This window comes from Phragmites australis, chromosome 16, assembly GCF_958298935.1.
Source record: "Phragmites australis chromosome 16, lpPhrAust1.1, whole genome shotgun sequence".
Classification (NCBI taxonomy): domain Eukaryota; kingdom Viridiplantae; phylum Streptophyta; class Magnoliopsida; order Poales; family Poaceae; genus Phragmites; species Phragmites australis.
In genome coordinates this window covers 22,687,574-22,703,786 of record NC_084936.1, presented here as the reverse complement: position 1 = coordinate 22,703,786, position 16,213 = coordinate 22,687,574, and the positions used below count along the sequence as shown (strand labels likewise).

At 47.7% G+C, this 16,213-nt stretch overlaps 2 protein-coding genes across 2 annotated transcripts; one reads left to right on the top strand and one right to left on the bottom strand.

Moving 5' to 3' along the window:
- Positions 1–8,994: 8,994 nt before the first annotated feature.
- LOC133894917 (putative RING-H2 finger protein ATL49) lies at positions 8,995–11,052 on the bottom strand. The gene has a single exon (XM_062335114.1). The coding sequence runs from the start codon at positions 10,760–10,762 to the stop codon at positions 9,323–9,325; it is 1,440 nt and encodes a 479-aa protein (XP_062191098.1). The 5' UTR covers positions 10,763–11,052; the 3' UTR covers positions 8,995–9,322.
- Positions 11,053–12,927: 1,875 nt separating this feature from the next.
- LOC133895141 (uncharacterized) lies at positions 12,928–13,956 on the top strand. The gene has a single exon (XM_062335322.1). The coding sequence runs from the start codon at positions 12,928–12,930 to the stop codon at positions 13,954–13,956; it is 1,029 nt and encodes a 342-aa protein (XP_062191306.1).
- The last annotated feature ends 2,257 nt before the right edge of the window (positions 13,957–16,213 follow it).

Below are 16,213 nucleotides of genomic sequence, written 5' to 3'. Positions count from 1 at the left end.
CGCGCATTGAAGGATGCTCATGGGTGCGTGCATTTTCGGAGGATCTTCCGGGAAGGATAAAATCATCTATGCATACAAATGGACGCAACCAAATCATGTGTATGGGAGTAGTTTTGAACTTATGATGTCGATTATTTGAAATCTGTTGTATTGCACCGGCACCGGCTAGTAAAGTTTGACTTTTACTGGATGCAACAGTATAGTTTGACATTGATTAGTATTTTTTAGAGGATGACTTTGATTAGCTGCCACTAGAGAACGAAGGGTGCTTGAAATCACGAACGATTCTGGCGTTGCAGTTTATTTGCAACTCGAGCATATTAACATGGCACAAGGCTTGTAGCCCAATCTAAAGAATTCCTGGACCAAAGGCCCGGACCAAGTTGGGCCTCCTGGTCAATTCTGATTGACCACTTCGGAGAAGAAGCCCAACTGCTTCAGGCAAAATAGGAGAATCACTTGGAACTTCAGGCTGAGACAGAGCAGAGCAAACAGATTCATGCGCAGGGAAAAAATAGGGAAGCATACAAACTAATCTGCAATTTACGAACACCAATTCATTGGAACGTAACCGAGAATCCTAAAAACAGACAACTGGACAGGTTTGGTAACTCCAAAGACCAGCCATGTTGATTTCTTCAACGAATCCCTTTTCTTTTGTCCCTTCGTCACTTCTGCCCCTGAGTGGCTACAACGAGCGAACGGTTCACTGGTAAGACTCACGAAGACGACCTTATGGATCCAGGGTTCCAATGTAGGTTCCGAAAACAGGACCCAGCTGTAAAAAAATGGCTGCAGCGAGCTGTGCCAGCCAAAATAGATGCTTGGCCGGCAGTTCTCCCGAATTATGAGTCACCAAGACACGCTTGATATGACCACCCCAGCACAGGCGCAGAGTTGGTGAAAAGAAATGGATCTGCTGAAAAGAAAAAGAGTAAATTTTAAAAACTTATAACTATTTTAACATATATTATAGAAAACTATAATTTCTAATGTTTATTTTAAAAACGTACAATTATTTTGATATATATGAAAAAAACTATAACTTTCTCATGATAAACCTACCTATCATCTTCTATGATATCTAATAAGAGTATTAACTGTGAACTCATTACTAGAGAATAACAAATGAGTCTACGGTGAAAAAGATATAATTTTTATAACATATATCAAAATAGTTGTAGGTTTTTAAAATGAACATTAGTAGTTTTTTACAATAAGTGTTAAAATAGTTATATGTTTTTGAAATTTACTTAAAAAAATGAAAGGAAATGGATGATTTGTGGCTGCCACAATCATGTTCAGATAGCGAGGACCGAGGAAAAAATTCAGGGTAGGAGGTAACTGTTGAGGAAAATAAGAACTTTAACGTTTTCGTGGACTTCCTTTTGCATTTGGACCTGCTGGCCCATTCATCTTTTTGGGGCCCGAGCCCATATCTTGATGGGTTCAAGGATGAGGCAGGAGCTAGGGTAAACAAGAGGGGGTCTATTTGGTTGGAAAAAAGAGAGGGAGCTAGCGGTTGTGCGGCGGCGGCGCAACCGTCTCCGGGTCCTTCGGGCTAGGGAGGATGGAGGGCACCGTCCTCGTGCCTACTTCAAGGTCAGCCTCCTCTCCATGGTAGAGCGGAAGAAGGGATTCTTCCACTGGTTTTTCTCGCTGTCTTCTCTCTGATTTGGCTTGGTCCCCTGATTTGGAACCGTGAGCTGCTTCTCTCTGGAGTCTGTGCTTCGATGCTTGGGGATTGAGCGATGGAGCATCTGCTCTAGGTGCTGGTCGGTGCTGCAAACGCCGAGGCTCACCCGCACTACGGTGGCTGTGCAGTTGAGGTCTTGTATCTCTGTCATCCGCCACTCCGGCGGCAACGACGAGTGGTTGGATTTTTGGGACGACGGCAATTGAGCCGTGCCTTTCCTCTCTGATTGATTTGTTTGAGTGCATAGCACTGTGAGTATGCCAAATTTCATCTATCTCTCTTTCTCTGTTAAATTGGACAGTTCAGATGTGCAAGTTTTATTGCTCGATGATGATAAATGTATGTAGAGATAGAGCAAATTTCTGAGTACTATAGCTATGATATGAGATGAGTCTAGTTTTGGGATTTAAAGCCTTTACCTGGAGGTTATTTCGAGTGGCTTACACTCTGTTTCTGTACCTCGAGTTCCCTGTTGGCTCTGTATTCAAGTGCATATCATATCCTCGTGATCCATGTATGTGTGCTATTATAACCTCAGTTCTGTTAATTCTCTCTGGCAATCGATACTTGGGAAGCTAGCAGTTCAGTACTGTCTTTTGAAAGTTGATTCTTGCCTTTGTGTTGTCCGGCAGTAGTCTGCTAGATTTGAGCACAACTGAGGACTCCTTTTTGATCTATACAGTCATATTTAGTATGATGATCTAGGTGTTTGAGAACTATATTAGACTCTATTTGCTATTTGGACACTTAGAAGTTTTGCTCTATTTATGATGTTTACTCTAGAATAATTAGGGAGCAGAACTTTAAAAGTTATGGGGTCAATTGTTGCTTCATTTCTGAAAGCACTTATATATATATATTACATATGCTGTCCCATTTATGTTTTACACATGATATGTGTTATTTCAGTTTTGTTGTCATGTTACTCAAAGATCATGTGTACTGCTGTTGCTCTGTCATACATTTATATACTTATTTATGGAATTTTGAAATTCATACTCTTTTTATCGCATAATATACCACAGTAACCAGTTAGAAGCACTGGTGTAACTTGCAAGTGCGACTGCACGAGCAGTCTGCAAGTGAAAGAATGTTCCACGAATGTTCTCTGACTTACTACAAGACCGTCATCTTCTGTCCACAGAATTGCGCAGCAGGTACTGATGAAAAACGAAGTTCAGCTGAAGCGGTTCAGTAGCACTTGGGGTTCGTATCTAGACGAAGAAAAGCAGAAAGTGAACGTGAAAATGAACTTTGTTGATCATCAAATGTAATACTATCAGCCGGTGGCGGACACATATCTAGTGGTAGGAGTCTATCTCTTTTTTCTACTCCACCTCCACATCCTCTTTATCCTTTTTCTTCTGTTTCCTCATCCTCCTCTACTTCTAATCTTCAATGGAGTTACAGTCGGTAAGGGATTACAGCCCCTATCTCCCTATAGATCCACCTGTATCATTAGGTCCAGCCCAATTACATTGCTATGAAAATATTTCAACTCAACTGAGCTAGGCAAATCTAGGGATAGTAATGGATCAGATGGAGTATGGACAAAGCAGATCCATACTCGAGTCAGGTTACCTGACTCATGCCTATGAAAGATGACTGATAGAATTTTATATCTATATTCATACATGTAAGATACCCAAACCCCATAGATCGCTAATGGATAGACGGCCAGCAATAAGAACAGAGACACATGCTTGATACTCATCCCCTTGCCTTTTGTAAACATGCTTGATGCTCATCCTATCTAACCTTATGAGCAAATAAAAGCAGTCACACGCCTATGTGGACAAGCCTTTCAACAAAAGACACGAGAGGGGGGCACTAAAGATGTCTAAATGGGATATGCCTATTTAGCCGATCTGAGATACGATACTGTAGGCACGGCTTGGGCATGACACGGTACGGCCCGAGTCGAGACGGTCCGTGCCTGGGTCGAGCGCACGGCACGGCACAACCTAGCTAAGTCGAGCTGGCACGGGCACGGCACGTATAGGCCCAGCTACTTTCTATTTTCTATAAATATTTTTAATTTTGTGGCTATTTTTTATATTTTTATCTCATTTTTATCTATTTTCTATTTTTTAATTTTGTAGCTACTTTTTATTTGATAGTGCCGGCTGTGCCGACGGGCCACCTGTGTGCCATTGGGTCGCTCGTGGCGTCGTGCCCGTCAGGCCGATCGTGCCGTCGGGCCGCAATCGACATATCGACACACCAGGTGCCGACAAGCAGTCTGTCGCACTGCAAAAATTGATTAATATGGTGAGCCACCGTCTGTCGGCAAGCTAAATGCCGATAAGCACCTATTGGTAGGCAAGCCTTCGATAGGTCTTATCAGTATTTTATCTGTCGATATGATACCAATTTAACAAATTTTAAGAACTAATACTATTTTTAATTTTTTCATTAAAATAATATTGTTTTAAAAGAACTCCTTTCCCATCTCCGACGGCTGTGAGACACCAAAAATCCACCACCCTCAACCTCCTCTTGTCCTGCACGACGGTCGCTACTCGTTACCTTCCTCCAGCCTGCAGCTACCGCTACGACATTTGTAACCCCTTAGCCCTGTATATTCGTCCCTGACATGCACCCTTCGAGTCTAAAAGAAAATTGAACCCTCATAAGAAAACGTGGCATATACTTTTTTAAATAGAGTGGTTTTTCCATCCGCTTGGGGTTCATTAGAAATCTTTTTTTTCTACTAATTATGTTGGAATTGATCCCAATAGGCTAGTGCTTGCCTTGTTGATTCGTAGTGCTTCTACAGTCTACACTTTGCGAAAGTTCTTTTCCCTGTACTTTGCGAAATTAACTATTGCTTGACAGCGAGACTTGGGCCACGAGCATAATAAACCAGATAGCTCAGGCTGTCCAATGAGCAGATCCCGATCACCAACAAAATTTAAAAAATACGACAATCCAACGGCTCCTTCATCAAGAAAACGGCCTAATATAAATTTATTCAATATATGGTTGCCGATAGGTCAACTCTATAGTTTTTCTTATGATGCGCGCATTGACCGATGGTCTAATTATCTCAAGCTACACATGTTTTAGTATTCCTAACTCAAATGTAGGAAAACAACTTGCACCGGCATACTGCTAACCATCCCGCAGGTTCTCCATCATCTCCCTAGAAGGATAGCAAGGGTGATGGATAGCAAGGGTGATGTTAAAATAATCTTAGTGAGTGAACTATTTTAACAAGCTATTTAGTCATAATTAATTAGGCATTTGTTTTTAACAACGGCAAGAAAACTTAACATGTTAACATCATCTAAACTCTTAACTAAACAAGACAAAGCGACAACAAGAAGTTATCATCTACTTAGCTTGATTCTTCATAACAATTATCATTCAACATGACACTAAAATATTTTTTTCAATACGAAGAAAAATAATATCAATGCAATTAAATTAAATACTTTCATATGAATACATAGTATACACATGTCATGCTCTTCCTCAATCGTCACTGTCGGAGGATGAACTCTTGTCGAGGGATCCCGAGAGACCCTTTTTTAGAGATTCGGCCGGGGGGATGATCCTGGATAAGCTTGTTGGGAAATAAGCAGGAACGGAAACAAATGCAATGGCTGGTGGGAGATGATCGCCCTGACGGGAGAAAAATGGGTGCACTAGGGTTTAGACAGGTTCGGGCTGCACGGAGGCGTAACACCCTACTCCTGTGTGAGTGTTATATCTGCCCTTGAAGGGAATTCTTCAAGGATGTATCTGATTACAAGAGAGAGACACCTACTGAGAGCTTGAGGCTCTCGTGTTCTAGCTTGGCTTGAGCGGGTTTGAGCGTCTGCGTCCTCTTCTTCACCCACCACCCCCTTTACGTGTTCTTCATTCTTTCCTTTTATAGGCGCGCCGACCTCGACATATCCTGAATGGGAAAGAGGGGATGCGAATGCCAAGGTGCCACGGAGAAAGGCGTCATCATTTCGTCTTGGCGAAGTGACAGGGGCGGTGGAGAAATGCGGCGCGCATCCGACCACCCGCCACTATGGAAGCCTCCGGGCGCCATAAAGGGGGCCCACCGGGCAGCCTCAGAGGTGCCCGGTGCGCCCACCCTGTCTTGTCTTTCTACTAGGGTAGGGTGACCGGCGGAGCGCTTCGATTCTGGTAACGTTATCCCGAGGCACCCGGGTGAAACGGGACGGGACCCGTGCATTTAATGGACCCACGCCCCCCTGCCAGTGCATGGCAGGGTCTGACACTGGGGTGTGGGCAGCTGAGAATGTCAGGATGTCAGGATGTCAGGCCGCGCGTGCCTATTAAATGCGGCATTGGGCCTTTGACTGGATGACACCCTAACGACGGGACCCTTCGGGTCGTCGAATGATCTTGCGCGAACCTTCGGGGAACCGAGTCCTCGGGGGCTGCCACGTGCAGCCCCGAGCACTCTCTCCCGAGTACTTTGGGAGGATCTTCGGGGAACCGAGTCCTCGGGGGCTGCCACGTGCAGCCCCGAGCACTCTCTCCCGAGCACTTCGGTGGGACCTTCGGGGCACCGAGTCCTCGGGGGCTGCCACGTGCAGCCCCGAGCACTCTCTCCCGAGTACTTCGGTGGGACCTTCGGGGCACCGAGTCCTCGGGGGCTGCCACGTGCAGCCCCGAGCACTCTCTCCCGAGCACTTGGTGGGACCTTCGGGGAACCGAGTCCTCGGGGACTGCCACGTGCAGCCCCGAGCACTCTCTCCCGAGCACTTCGGTGGGACCTTCGGGGCACCGAGTCCTCGGGGGCTGCCACGTGCAGCCCCGAGCACTCTCTCCCGAGCACTTGGTGGGACATTCGGGGAACCGAGTCCTCGGGGGCTGCCACGTGCAGCCCCGAGCACTCTCTCCCGACCACTTCGGTGGGACCTTCGGGGCACCGAGTCCTCGGGGGCTGCCACGTGCAGCCCCGAGCACTCTCTCCCGAGCACTTCCTTCCCGGTATTTGGGCTCTGCGGATCATCGGGGAACTAGGGTGCTCGGGAACCAGAGGCGGCGGCCCCGAGAACCTTCTCCTGGGACTTAGCTTCTTCTTACCTTGCAGGGTGGTGACATGTGGCGGATGGCCGGCCTGGTCTCGGGACTTAGGGACCCCTGGTTCTGAATACACCGATAGTCACCTTTACTCCTTCTAGATAACACAAGGGTGTGTATTGTATCCTTCTCTTAGGTAATAAACGGCATTGTATCGATACAATCACGAACATTATGCAACAAACTCTCAATGCACGAGATACATATGACATACTTTATGCATAAATGAAAAGCATAACTTCCAACACACTTCATGAAATTGCATACGAAGAATATGAATAACTAGAAAACGGCATATCCCGCTTCCTTCGCCTCACAAATCTATAATCATATAAACTTAAGTAAGGTAACATACTCGCGTTCAGTTGATTAGAATAGTTGTATGTGATGCAATTAAAAGGATCGAGGTAAACAAATAACATATTAGAGCATATCACAAGCACTATATTCAATTGCCTTCACTAGCGATGAAGGCGAGCAATAGATGCATCATGAACTAGCACCACCTGAACAAGCTCATAATTAGCATAAAAAATACAGCAACAACACACAAAATAAATACACGCTTTCTACACTCGATAACCCTGCATACATTGCATCCGAAGTTTACAGACAAGAATCTACCATTTTTCTCATATGACGTTGACCAATAACTTCCTCTAACAACGTCAAAGACGGATGAACAGAATATTAAACGGACTAACACTTGCTGAACAATAACTCGGTTTTATCAATTACTTCTAATCCGCTTATAAAAAATGAACAAAACTAGCGCCGTTGGAAGGACATTGACGAGACTTACAACTTTTGTTTAATCTTATGGACGAATTTGACACCAATTAATCTTAGTTTTCAAATTAAACCATTGCACGCAAATCGGATCAACCAATCACACATCTTGATGACGAAATCCACTGCACCTACTCATTTACAAGCATCTAAGACTAATTAGAGATCACCTTAACAACGAGGGAGTCGAATAGATGAGGAATTTGACGAAAACATAAAATTTCAATTTTCCCCTTCTTCTTCTTCTCCTTCTACTCCTCCTTTTCTTCTTCCTCCTTCTTCCTCGTTACTTTCTCCCTTCTTCATGCTCATCACTGCTTCCCTGCTATGTTCCTTATGTCATCACCGCCTGGTGATGCTCCAACGATGGTGGGGCGGCAGAGCGACAGCAGGGTGACACTGTGGGCGGTGGCGGTGCGGTAGCTAGCGCAAGGAGTGACGACAGCTAGGCTTTGAGCATTTGGCAGTGATGGCATCGGACGAGTACTGGGTGGGGTTGGGGTCGTGACTGATCTCATCCGGTAACTTAACATTTTTTTTTTCATCTAATAGTCTAAAGTTTTTGGGCTCAGTTGGGTGTTCAAACGGTCTAGATTGTTTTATTTTCTTTTTTATTCAATGAATTAACTGATATTAAATGAAATCATTTCAATAAGACCTACGTATCTATAGTCTCGGATTCCATTCGAGTAGCATATCTAAAGTTATTTTTTTACACTCTCGCAGGTTCCGTGATCATCGCCTTATTTTATCATAATTATTCAGGTACTACAGGAGGTAACACAAAAGTGGACACCTACTTTCTGGCTCAGGCATTGAAGCCTGCAATGATGGCGGTAGCGTGTTGCTCAATTGAACAAGGCAAGGAATAAATGAGACGCGAGGAGCACGAATTCTTGTTTTCAAATTCCTGCTCGGCCAGATCCGGAGTCAATGCTCCAGTTCAGAGAAAAGGTACTAAAAAATGAAATTGAAGCAGGGGCGAACGAAAACGTTCTGACTAGGGAAATTGACTGGATTGTTACGTAGTACGAAGATTATGTTTGAATCCATTTTGTCACATTGTGTCTAAGTTACTGATTTAGCTCACTTTTCTTTCAAATTTGTAATTATTTACTAAGCAGGTAAGACTATCTTCAGTAGATATTTTAAAAATCCATCTCATGTAACACTATTATAGTATCCCCTAATACTATTATAATATCATCTATTTTTTATATTTAATAGCTGTTCTATTTTTTACCTTCTATTATTCTACTTCTTCACTAGATCCGCATGTCATTTTCTGTGAACAGTATTGCGAACCTCCCATCTCACTGCAAATTTTGCGACTGCCTCCCCTCCCCAATTCACATCTGCAACACTGTAGCAGTATTTGCCGATTCCACTGGAGCGAATTTATGGGCGCTTGAGACGGTATTAGCTACTGTTGCACTTGATAAAGAATCCGCTGGAGACGGTTTTAAATGCAGTAGCATTCTGCCATTTCAGATCCTTTTCCAATTCAGAAATTACCCTGAACCTGAAGAAACCCTACTGAAGCAATGTTGAATGTACAGTAAAAATCCAAGCAAGTACAACTAGTCTACTACACACGATCGTGAAATGCTCTGTAAAAACATCAGGAGAATCCTGTGCAGTAATCCTTTTTTAACTAATACCTCGTATCCACGCAAACAAGCGCATGCAAACACAAGAAGCAGAGAAGGAAGAAGCAGCTGATCGATGCTACGATGCAAGCTGGCTAGGAGGTCGGAGGAGGAGCCGAGGACTCTGCTTCGCTTCGTTTCACAGATGGCCTCTGATCCAGAGCAGCGTCCGCCGGGCGAACGACGGCGCCTCGTCGGCCCTCGAGCTGATGCCGTGGCCGCCGCCGACCGCGGACTCGATATCCCAGTCCACGACGCTCGCGCTCTTGTCCCACGCCGACACGTTGTACTCCGACTCGGTGACGGGGCTCACCACGTCCGCCCGGCGATTCGGGCCCGCCGCCGCCGCCACCCCGACGTCGCTCGTCGTGCGCTGGGGCGCCGAGGAGAAACGGAACGAGGACGCGCGGCGCGAGGTCGAGCATGACGGAGCGGCGATGGCGCTGTCTTTCCTCCTCGGCCCACCTCGCATCCATATCCTGGAGATCGAGAAGCTCTCCCTCTTGTCCACCGCGGCCTTCGACGGCGGCTGCTTGGGCGGCGCGTCGAAGCCGCGGAAGCCTTCCCGCTTGGAGTTGCAGTCGCACTCCGACATCGCCACGCGGTTCCCCGGCACGCTCGTCGCAGGCCGCTTCTTGTCCGGCGGCTTCACGGAGATGCGGAGCATGGAGCTCTCGTCCATGACATACTCGTAGGTCCCCATGGAGTAGCACCGCCTCACGTCCTGGCCAGGGTCTGCACTGCAGCCTCCGCTGACGGCGGCGCTTCCTTCGGTGGGGACCTGGCTCCTGAACTTGCCGAGCTTGACGGGGACGACCACCTCGTCCTTCTTCTCCGCGGCCTCTGCGGCGTGCTTCCGGTCCTGCCCTGCCTCTTCTTGCTCCATGACGAAGCTGAGGCGAGCAGATGACACCGCGTCGAGGCGATCGGAGACGGAGCCCTCGGAGCCGGACTCGAGGACGAACACCAGCGGGCTGCAGCCGCCGCCGTAGGGTGAGAAGTCGGCGAGGAGGCTGCGGCGGCAGAGCGGGCAGGTGGAGTGCGACAGCAGCCAGGTGTCGATGCAGTCGACGTGGAAGGCGTGGCTGCACTTGGGGAGGAGGCGGAGGCGGTCGTCGTCCGCGAACTCGCAGAGGCAGACCGCGCAGTCGAAGGGGTCTTTCCCGCCGGCGCCGACGACGGCGCCGTACAGGAATACCGGCAGCGCGTCGATGAAGGCCTGGTCGACGCCGGCGTCGTGGAGATGGAACAGCTGCTGGAGCTGCCCCTGGAAGGCGGTGGCGTTCGCGTCACCCCCGTAGGCGTCGCCGGGGTCGCGCGGCGCCGGGCGGAGCAGGAACCGGACGAGGAGGTGCAGCAGGCCGGAGACGAAGAAGATGACAGCCAAGATCAGGATGATGATGAGGACGCTGGGGCTGATCCTGCTCTGGAAGCTCGCGTCAGAGGATGCCGCCGCCACCGCCGGCGGCGGAAACAGCGGCGGCGGCGGCGGCGGGAGGTACGGGAGGGGGAGCTGAAGGGGCGACGTGGGGGACAGGGCGGCGTGGTTGATGGTTGCATGCATGGTGTAGTGGCTCATGGCACGGGGGACGGGGACCGCCCGACTCGATCTAGACAACGAGACAGCCGGAGGACGAAGACAATTTGGAGGTGGTCAGCAGCAATGGTGGGAGTGCCGCCTAAATCGTGTGTCGTCTTCTTGTCTGCCTCCTCTTTTTGCGATGGAGACTGAAGCGGAGGAGGAGATCATCACTGGAACTCTTGTTCTGATCTTTGCAAATAGAGAAGGAAGGAACAGAGGAACAAAGGCAGAGTTATTTGGGACACAGCTTGAGAGACAGAGATAGAGAGTCAATGTATAGGATAGAGATGGATCCTTAATGTGGGGAGAGAAAAATGGAGCAGGAGACCAGTGAAAAGGAAAGGAAAATGTATTTTCCTTAATCAACAATACGTGGGAAATAAATCTCAGACATTGGCAAGAAAAAATTCTGGAGAGGCGATCCTTAATCAGGAGTTGTATATTAAAGATCTCTTTGTTTTAGTTTATAAATTATCATCTCAATCCTTAATCTGCAGAAGCTAATGGAAGATGGATTATTAGATTGTTACAATTTAACTTTTATAATTCAGCTTTTTATAATATATAATCTACCAACTATTTTTCACACCCCATAACTAAAACAAACATGTCCTAAATACTAGTATTCACGTTAAAATCACATCTAGCTGCTCACAGCGGAATAAAATAGTAGATTAGTTCCTTAAAAAACAAATCTGAAATAGGTTCAAAACGGATTAACTCAACCTTGTTTCCATCCCACCATATAATGGAGAGGAGGAGGGAATTCATTTCAAAACCTGTTCGAGTTAATGGAGACGCATGACCGAACAAGAGGGTATGCTTGCGTAGTTAGTGCACTCGTACTACGCATCCAACCTGTACAACGACACAACGGAACGGAACCAAGAACATTTTGCAATTTGCATGGGCGGTTTGCGCGATAGATTAATAAATTCTTTCAATCCATTGCCTTGGGAGCCATAAACTAGTGCAAGTTTTACTACTAGGGATTTCAATTTAGTTTTATTTCATTCAACAACGAAAAGACCAAAATTTTGATCACTTTTTTCTCTACTTTGTAGGCCCCACATGTCAGTGAAATTTTTTTAGAATTAGATATTTCGTTCTCCTCTAAATTTCCAAAATTTACAAAAATATTAGCAAAATTTGTATCAAACTAACTATAGTTATCTATAACTGGGGTGCGTGGACTTTTTAACTAAGAAGTAAGGACGCGTGGACTTTTTAACTAAGAAGTAAGGACGAAAGAGAAGAGAAGTAGAAGCACAAAGGGTTAACACAAAGTTAGGAGAAGATGCATGGTTGGTTGGATCTTAGATCATCTCCAGCAGCTACCTCAAATTTTCATCCCAAAAACACTATTACAGCCTCCCCTATCACTATTACAGCATCCCTCAATATATTCATCTCCAGCAGATACTCTATATCTCATCCACTATCTTCTCTCCCCTCTATTAAAATTATTATTTCCCAACCGCCATAACCGTCTGAGGGGCAATGTTTTGTCGCATGATCCCGTTGCAGCAGGCATTGAAACGCACGTTAAAAATTAGTGTGTCGAATTATAATTTGTTAGAAAATAAATTCGGGGACAATATATTTCCATTAAATTTTGAGGGATAAATCTGTATCGCTGCACCTGCACGTGAGCATTCGAACGTGACCTGGTGAAAAGTATCCTGGAAGCTTGTGGCGAGGCTTCCCCTAGAAGGCTCATGAGAAGTGGCTTGTCGGGGAAGGAGGGGCGGGGTCTTCCGTCAGAAGGCTCATGAGGTCCCTATATATACACGGGTGAGGTCCTCACAATTGGCAAGCCACCAACAAATGGATCGTCGCGAAGCTTGGAAGGAGACCGTGAGGGAGTTGTGTTTCGGAAATGACTCTTTCGATGAGGAAGATAATTTGTTCCTTGCCACTGTGAGCGCCTTGCATGAGTCGGAGGCATCACAGCGGGGACCTTGGGGTGGTTCAGTGCCAGGCCGTCGGCGTATCGAGCGGAATCGCCTGGAGGGTCATCATAGGTTGTTTAATGACTACTTCGCCGATCACCCGGTGTACCCAGATTACATCTTCCGTCGCAAGTAATGTTATTAAAAGGAAGTGTGTTGTCGCAGTATTATGATGCGACGTCTTATGCTCGGCACTCCTGCAGGTTTAGGATGAAATGTGACCTGTACCTCAAGATTGTTCAGGCAGTTGCGGACCACGATCCGTGGTTCCAGCAGCGGAGGAATGCTGCAGGAGAGCTCGGGCTGTCGCCGTTGCAAAAAGTAACAGCGGCGTTTCGCATGCTCGCGTACGATGCTCCCGCCGATTCTCTCGATGAGTGCCTCCGGCTAGGGGAGGCCACTATCATTGAGAGTATGAGGCGGTTTGTGCGATCCGTCGTAGGGGTGTTTGGCGACCAGTACCTCCGCGCTCCGAACGAGGAGGACACCGCGCGCTTGATTGCTACAAACGAGCGAAGAGGGTTCCCCGGGATGCTCGGAAGCATCGATTGTATGCACTGGAGGTGGAAGAACTGTTCCACAGCGTGGGCCGGTTCCTACACGGGACATGTGAACTCTCCGACGATCATCCTAGAGGCAGTGGCGTCGCAGGACTTGTGGATTTGGCATGCTTTCTTCGGCATGCCTGGTTCGCTAAACGACATCAACGTTCGGCACCGCTCCCATCTCCTCGACAATCTTGCCGCTGGCGTGGGTCCCCAGGTACATTACTCCGTTAACGGTCACGATTACACCATGGGGTACTTCCTGGCAGATGGTATCTATCCGGAATGGGCCACCTTCGTGAAGCCAATTCCTTGTCCAGTTGGGAGGAAGCGGCAGCACTTCGTCGTTCAGCAGGCGGCGTTACGGAAGGATGTCGAAAGGGCCTTCGGGGTCCTGCAATCTCGGTTTCCCATAGTCAGGGGAGCAACGAGGCTATGGGACGAGGAAACACTTCACAACATCATGACCGCCTGCATTGTCATGCATAACATGATAATCGAAGATGAGAGACCTGATGGGGATGTCGAGCACGTGTACGAGGGTGCCGGTGTTCCAGTGGAGCCATCACACACCCCATCCGCGACACTTGAAGCATTTGCCCAAAGGTATGGGATGATAACTAGCAGGCAGGGGCATCACCAGCTCCGTGAGGATCTTGTCGAGCATCTGTGGCAGTTCCACGGAGTCGAGTAATTTGTCACGTGTCCTTTGGTAGTCAGTATTACGTTAAATAATTGGTCCTGTGTACTTTGGTATTCCGTAGTATGTTTTTGTAATTTGTAACCCGTCCTGTGGCTCCTACTGTGAGGCTACTGCGTATTATTTGCAATAAAAACTGCCATGCCCTTAGGCACTTGGCACCAATGTACCTCCTCGTACTGAAGAGTGGCTGGAACTGCAACGATCATATCAAACACAGCATTGCCATTACACTATCTAATTCATACAGGTGTACACCACCATACTTTACACAAGCACAGGCATCAAAGCCATCTGAAAATCAAGCAACATTTGTACCTTATGGCAATAGCAGGAACAAGTCCCAACCGGAAGGAACAATGAAGAACAATGTAACCATAGTTCACATGACACACCACAAACAAGACAATAATGTAATCATAAACTGAAATTCGGCCATAAGGAGTTCACAACAATGGGCCTCCGGTGACGCGCCTAGCGGCAATGATGCTCTGCCTGAGGCTCTTGTAGTAGGCCTGCTGGTCCTCGTCCATTTGAGAAAGGTCCATGCTCATTATGTGCCTCTCCTCCTTTTCCTTCTCCATTTGCATACGCTCCGCCTCGAGCCTTAGCCTCTGCTGCTCCTTTTCAAGTTCCATTTTCATTCGTTCCTCCTCGAGCCTTAGCCGTTGCCGCTCAACATCCATCAACTCTGCAAACTTCTCAGCTCTTTCCTTTTCAATCTTGTCTTTCATTGCCAACTGCCGATCGAATAAGTCCGTCATGGGCCCCGAGGCTGAACTCGAAGACGAATTACCGCGGGCTTCCTTCGACCGAGTCCGACCTGGTGGCCATTTGCCACGTTCACCGGCATTGGATGGAGTTGCATCCACATCCTCCGCTCCATTGAAGCCGGCGGACGAGCCTACATTGGGTGTCGATGAGGGGCTTCCCGCGGCGGAGACCTTCTGCCTTTTGCGCGAGCTTTCTACCTGCCACTTCGGATGATCCCTCAACTCCCTCCAACATGGCAGCAAGGTGAACTCCTTGTGCTCGGCGGCTTGAAACATCGTGCACGCCTCCACGACCTACAATGTGCAAAAAAACAGCAGCCATCAGATTACGAAGTATGTGTCAAACCGAAGTATGTGTCAAACCGAAGCATTGCATGGTGGTACAATCGACACTGTATTTGCAAGACATTGCTGAATGAAAACAAATACAGAACTAATAACGACGTACCATCTCCGCCTCGGTTGTTCCGCTCCTCCTGTTGCGCTGCGCCCTAGCATAATGGCCGCAGAACTTCTGCACCATACCATTGATGAAAGTCCATCTGCCTTGAAGCGACTTCCGATTGCGGGTGGACGAGAATTTTTTGTTCTCGTGGTAGAAAGTCTCCACCCGCTGCCAGAAAGCACCCAAAGTCTGGTTGCTCCCTACCACGGGATCCATGCTCACTTGCAGCCATGCCCCCACCAGTAGAAGGTCCTCCTCAATCCTGTAACTGGCTCCACGACCACCCCCAGGAGCGACATCTCCAGTAGGCTCCCCACTCTGGTCATCCGCCGCGGGGATCTGGCTACCGAATATGCTGTCTTGGGTTAGCGGCGTAACATCGGCCCAATTCATGTCTTCGCTGTCGCTACGAAGGAACCCGGCATACTCCATCGCTTCCCTGCACACAACAACAATAGCAAATGGAGATGCATTGTAACGAAATCAGTATGGTCCAACAGATTTCCAAAGGTACATTGTCACAAAACGTAGCACATGAAGCAACAAAGTTCAACCTGCCATAAGGAGTTCACACACAAATTGGTACATGGACACATAACGTAGCTCATGAGTTCACACACAAATTGTTTAGCCTAGGGCAATCACACATGCATAACACATTACTATTGGAACACATACTTTGCAAACCATCCCCGACTAAATGCTACCAGAACGATCGGATTCGTAGGGCATGCTATCATCCGAACAAAGTAACTCATCCGGGCTCCAGTCAACGGGAACCACGTCATCGTCGTCAACGTCCAATGATGCAGAACCTTCCTGCACCGAGTTGTCGGTCCCATTGTCGTCGTGCCCAACACGGTTCAGTGCATCTTCTACTTCGAACCCAAGTTGTTGAAGGTCCGCCGCAATGGTGTCGACCTGAAGCAGTGCCATGTTCAGGTCCACGGCACCAGGGGTGCTGTCCGGGCTTAGGTTATCGCTAACCACCTTCTGCAAAGCATCAGCCGCCACCTGCACACGGCCTTGCATC

Bases quoted from the DNA above. Each gene is read 5' to 3' on its own strand.
- LOC133894917 (XM_062335114.1), bottom strand. From the start codon at position 10,762: ATGAGCCACTACACCATGCATGCAACCATCAACCACGCCGCCCTGTCC.
- LOC133895141 (XM_062335322.1), top strand. From the start codon at position 12,928: ATGAAATGTGACCTGTACCTCAAGATTGTTCAGGCAGTTGCGGACCAC.